General features: G+C 34.6%; 1 protein-coding gene across 1 annotated transcript; it reads left to right on the plus strand.

Moving 5' to 3' along the window:
- Positions 1 to 95: 95 nt before the first annotated feature.
- LOC149391726 (aspartyl protease family protein At5g10770-like) lies at positions 96 to 4,224 on the plus strand. Its single transcript, XM_089619443.1, has 3 exons — positions 96 to 299; positions 2,115 to 2,564; positions 3,217 to 4,224. Exons 1-3 carry the CDS (start codon positions 143 to 145, stop codon positions 4,050 to 4,052), a joined length of 1,443 nt encoding a protein of 480 aa, XP_089475569.1. The 5' UTR covers positions 96 to 142; the 3' UTR covers positions 4,053 to 4,224.
- The last annotated feature ends 1,776 nt before the right edge of the window (positions 4,225 to 6,000 follow it).

Raw genomic sequence — 6,000 nt, forward strand, 5'->3', positions numbered from 1 at the left:
TTATTTGTCTCCCTCTCAAAAGGTGACGTGTACGTGTCCCAATAAGCTTGATTATAAAAAGCCAAGGGAAAGGGTTGGACTGTTGGAGTGTTAGTAATAAGAAGCAATAAATTCTTTTGCGTGGGAGCTCCAAATTATTAAGATGGCCTATTATTCTCTCCCTGCTGGAAGATGTTATATCTTATCTTTAATAATATGCATATCGTTTATGTGCAAGTGTTTTGCCTTGCAAGAACAAACTCACACTGTTCCACTGGCTTCTCTATTTCCGGCTTCAATCTGCTCTCACTCTTCTTCAGGTACTCAATCGGAGATCTATTTCTTTTTCATTTACTTCATGTTTATTCTATTTGGTGTTTTCATTTGTGACTGGCTCCTGATTAATGTCTCCGTATAATTTATTAATACTTGTATAGTTGCTGGGGTACCCTTATACTTATACGTTATTGATTAGACAATAACCACACATAACTTTAATAGCCAGTGTTTGATTTTCATTTATTTAAAAGCTGAGTGGAAAATAAATATTACAAAGATATAATATAAATAGAGCTTTTGCATCCGAAATTACAATCTAAAAACAGAAACAAATAAAGGGAAATAAAGTAATGAAATATTCTTAAATAATTAAAAATCTATAAATAGAAAAGAAGAACGCCAAAACATAGAAACTTTTTTTTAAGTAGTGGCGGAGCCATGATTTACATATTACTGAGGACGAATTTGATAAAAAAAATATACAGGAGATGTATAAAAAAATATTATTAAAAAAAGAATATACATGAAAAGAAAAATTGAGCTAATATAAAATATAAATAAAGTATTCAAATAAATTAGCGTAAAAAATTTAGTTAATAAGAGAATCCCCTAATCCTGAATCGGCCAAAGTCCATGATTTTAAGGGTATGAAATTAGGCGATCGGATTTTGCTTGTTGGGCTGTTTCTACTCATAAATTCATTTCGACGACGTCAATACACGACGGTCTTGTGCCATGCATATGTCATTGTTCTACAAATATAGATATCTCATTGACTGTTTGACACGCAAATATAGAAGATAGATTCGTGAATTCAATTTCAATATGAACAAAACTATTACCGTATATACTATAAGACAAGGGAACGAACACGTGAAGACCCTTATGGTCTTCAGTCGGCTTGGATTTTTAGTCAATTCCATGGCCTTCAATTTATTCCGGAATTAAATTTATGAAAGTGGGTGTGTGGGTCCGCTATATTAAATTATATTGTACATTTAGGTTTAGCTCTTCGCCTTTTAAAGCATAAAGTACAGAATCGCTCGTTGGTTAACATGCACACATCAGATGTGTAGTGCGTATTTAGCTAATGTACCACGTTCAATAAAATACACAACACGCTAAACGACACGTCGTACGTGTAGTGGATTGAGGAGGGGGTGCAAAAAAAAATTCAGAAATCACAGTCACGGGTGAAGTTTCAGAGCCACGGAAATACTAGAGACGATGATTCACCAAAAAAAATAAATAAAAAAAAAGGTCTCACTGTAGTTATTCGTTGGATTTAGTAACATGTACAAAACGCATAAAAGAGAAAGTCATAAGCAATAATTAAGTTTTGTTGTAAAATATCTACTCATACAAAAATACGTCCTTATGATTAAATGTGTAATATTCACTGCTCGATATATCATTATCATAGAATCAATCAATCAACTAAACAGACAAACCAACAAAAAACCATGAAACTTAACAACACCACCTAAAAGTCACGATTGATATAATATAATTAGTTGAAATTATCATATCATCACTTTTTCATCATACCCTCAAGATAGTGGATTTATATTCTTAACTTGTGCTGGCTTGAATTTTGTAGACTAACCATGAAAATATTTATTTTAAAATTTGGGAAAATTGAGTATGTACTTAATATAAATCCTCTACTAAATAATAAAAAAAAACAAATAGATCAAACATACGCCTCATATAGCTATAATATGAATTGAGAGTAATCATTAAACTATCTCAAACAATTTTTTTTGTTAAAATTAATTAACAATAAAATAATTAAATCTATTTATTTCTATTTTTCATATATGCGAATAAATAATCTTCTCTCTTTTCTCTCACAGTGCATGAGAAAGAGGAAGCAACTTTGAAAGTGGTGCACAAGCATGGCCCATGCAGTAGCTCGCCGGTGGTCCAAGACCACGGCAAGATCCTCCGACAAGATGAGGCTCGCGTGAAGTCAATCCGGTCCCGTCTGAGGGTGGCTCGAGCCGAGAAGCAAGTGGAACGTCGTGGTGGTGGTGGTGGTGGTGGTGGTGGTGGGACAGACGTTCCGGCAGTATCAGGGGCGGCGGTGGGGTCGGGGAACTACATAGTGAGATTGAGATTAGGGGCGGCCAAGGAAGAGCTGTCTCTGATATTCGACACGGGGAGCGACGTGACTTGGACGCAATGCAAGCCGTGCTCGAAGTGCTACGCCCAAAAAGAGCCCCTTTTCGACCCTTCCACCTCTGCCTCTTACTCCAACATCTCTTGCAATTCCTCCGAGTGCTCTTCCCTCAAATCCGCCACCGGTATTTATATTTCTTTTAACAATCTTAAAATTAATTTGTGTTAGATCATCCAATTAGTAATTAGCTTGACTTAGTGGTTATTTCACATCATCCAGTTAGTGATTGGTAGTACTACTAATAATAAGCTTGTATCATCTATTATAGCTTAGCTGTATATATGAAAGTCATAACAGATCAAGATCAAGTAATTCATAACAAACAGCTCTCTCACTTACCCTCCCCAATCTCTCTCTATCTGTCTCACAGTTTGTGATGAAGCCATTTTATCAATTAATAAATAAATAAAATATACAAAATAACTATTTGAAATTAATTGATTAATAAATTAGCTAAAATTAGTGATAGCACCAAAATTTTCCGATTATGATTTATGACATAGCATTATAAAAGTTACAGTGGATACCTAAGTACCCAGAGATGATGAAGTTCCAGTAAAATAGTAAAAAATTATTACGTTGTTATAAAAAACTAGTTTTTGACATTACAATTAAAATTTTTGACGATTTATATAACCAAATTCTCGTTTTCAAAAAATTATATCGTAAATTTTTTAAAAAAAAAAACTATTGAACATTCTAAACAAACTAATATGTTGCAAATCTTTCCGTTCCAATTGAGTGTTGATTAATTTACTAACACCGTGTGTCGGTAGGTATAACCCCGGGTTGCAGCTCGGGAACATCGACGTGCATATACGGAATCCAATACGGCGACAAGTCGTTCTCCGTCGGATACTTCGCCAGAGACACCCTAACCCTAACCCCCTATGACGTCATCCCATCCTTCCTCTTCGGCTGCGGCAAAAACAACCAAGGCCTCTTCGGCGCCGCCGCCGGTCTCCTCGGCCTCGGCCGCAACAAAGTCTCCTTCGTCGAGCAATCCGCCACCAAATACGGCCGGAAATTCTCCTACTGCCTCCCCGCCACCTCATCCTCCTCCTCCGGCTACCTCTCCTTCGGCGCCGCCGCCTCAAACCACCGCGCCGGAAACCTCGTCTACACCCCTCTCTCCTCGACCAGCGACTCCTTCTACGGCGTCTCCGTCGCCGGAATCAGCGTCGGCGGCAAAGCGCTATCCTTTCCGGCGGAAAATTTCAACTCCGGCGGGACCATCGTGGACTCCGGGACGGTGATCACGCGGATGCCGCCGACGGCGTACTCGGCGCTGAGCGCGGAGTTCAAGAAGCAGATGGCGGCGTACCCGGCGGCGCCGGCGCTCTCGATACTTGACACGTGTTTCGACCTCAGCCAGAACGAGACGGTCAGTGTGCCCACAGTGGTGTTCATTTTTGGCGGGAAGGCGGCGGTGAGTCTGGCGGCGGAGGGGATCTTGTACGCCGCGAGGCCGACTCAGGTGTGTTTGGCGTTCGCGCCCAATGGTGACGATGGTGACGTGTCGATCTTTGGGAACGTTCAGCAGAGGACGCTTAAGGTGGTTTACGATATCGGTGCCGGGACAATTGGGTTCGGCGCCGGAGGGTGTAGCTGAATGACTGTATTGAGCAATGAGCTTCAATTATTCTGTCGTTTTCATTGTGTTGTATGAATAAGCTTGTGGTGATTATTGTTGTGGTGGTTTTAGAATGCTAAAAGTCTTGAAGAAAGGTTTGCAACTGTATATTACAAAATCGAAAAATATCATTTGATGGCTGTTAAAATTCTTTCTGCTTAGCTTTTTTTTTTTTTTTACAGCATAACAAATATATTTAAAAAATTTAGGACGAAAATAATTATTTTTAAGTTGTTAATTAACATATCTTTTTCTTTATGTTTAACATCTTTTTTAAAAGATTTGTGTACTATTTTGGGTTTACTTAACTTTATTTACGATTACGAATTAATTTAAAAAGAAAATAATTCTTTACCATTCAAAAAAATTATTTTTGAAATAAGTTAAGAACACTTAGAACGGTTATCGTTGTAATTTCTCCTATATTTGTGGACCTCCAACATATAGGTTTGCTATTTATAAAAACTTGGTTTCAATAATGCATTTATCATGCGTTAAATTTGTTATCGTTAAATTTTTTAACAGTGGTAAATTGTGTGAGAAGGACTAGATCAGTAGTTATCGTGAAAATAGCCTATGTAATTATTTTATATGGAAAATAGTTTTTGTGTCTGATAAAATACCAATTTTATCATTATTTAATCGTTTTGTATATTATGTCATAAATATTACGGTCTCATAACTGTCTGCTGGTGCACAGTTTTACGTGTATAATATTACGGTCTCATAACTGATATTTTATTAAAATATTCTAACATTCTATGGATGCATATTAAGTACTTAATTGTAATTGTATATATATATATATATATATATATATATATATATATATATATATATATATATATATATAACGTACACTTAAAACTGTATAATCTATAAAGAAAAATTGTATATTGAAAGTATTATCGTTTTAAATATTTAGAAAACAGTATTTATGATATGTTTAAAATCAAAGCTATTTTAAAAGGGAATCCTCAAAATAAAAAAAGTTTTACGATTCTCTCATTAAAGATCAATAGAGGGATTACATCTTATTTTGCTAGGCTTAATTTGGTAGTGTAGGCACAAATAGAACGCTACCCAAATGAGTTTGTTATAGATTAACGGGGAAACTCTACAAATAATAAGATCGAAATTACATGAACATCAAAAATATCAAATATTCCTTAAATAACACAAATTTTTAATTTTAAGATGATTTTTCCCAAATTAAAAAATTTAAATGAAATTTTAAACTAAAAAAATTTATATAACCATGTAAACATCGACAAAAAAAAGGGTAATAGAAGACTATTCACGAAATAAAAATAAGAATTAAGATATTTTCGAATTTAAAATGCGGTACACGTTAAGCAATTTCTACTAGATAAACAGTTCAATCTGCAATCCATTAAGTGACATTCATAAGACGATTTCAGAGGTCATCTACATAATTTTTTTTAATTGGACATGAATATTATTATCTTGGGAATTTCGATTTACAAAAAGTATCTTCTTTTCACGTAAATAGCAAACTTGTCACAAAATTTAATAAAATTGTTACCACGGTCATTTCTATGACAAACTTGTCCGAGTCTAGTATTTTATGACAAGTTGGTAATAGATGTGTAAATAAATATTTTTTATATAATTAATCTAAAATTATAATATTCATGCACAGTACTCGTTTTTAAAAGTTTTTTTTTCCACTATAATTGGGCTAAGAGGGTAAAAGTTCACTCGAGATTCATTTTTTTTTTTTAAAATAGACACGTTTTAAAAAATAAATAATTGGATAGTTTTTTTTAGGGTGATCTAGAACCGTAGTCAATCTCAAACATGATTTTAAGGATCTAGGTGCCAATGTTTGTAAATTTTGTAATTTAACCATTTACAAAAATAAACAGTTAGAAAATATCGAAAATATCCTTATATAGCACAACTC

This window comes from Urtica dioica, chromosome 7, assembly GCF_054948205.1.
Source record: "Urtica dioica subsp. dioica isolate 48M chromosome 7, U.dioica_male_clone48M_v1_H2, whole genome shotgun sequence".
NCBI classification, from domain to species: Eukaryota; Viridiplantae; Streptophyta; class Magnoliopsida; order Rosales; family Urticaceae; genus Urtica; species Urtica dioica.

What these genes read in the sequence shown, in the direction of transcription:
- LOC149391726 (XM_089619443.1), top strand. Translation starts at nt 143, where the DNA reads ATGGCCTATTATTCTCTCCCTGCTGGAAGATGTTATATCTTATCTTTA. An exon ending in CTGCTCTCACTCTTCTTCAG is followed by an intron (nt 300 to 2,114) that starts GTACTCAATCGG and finishes TTTCTCTCACAG; the next exon opens with TGCATGAGAAAGAGGAAGCA. An exon ending in TTCCCTCAAATCCGCCACCG is followed by an intron (nt 2,565 to 3,216) that starts GTATTTATATTT and finishes GTGTGTCGGTAG; the next exon opens with GTATAACCCCGGGTTGCAGC.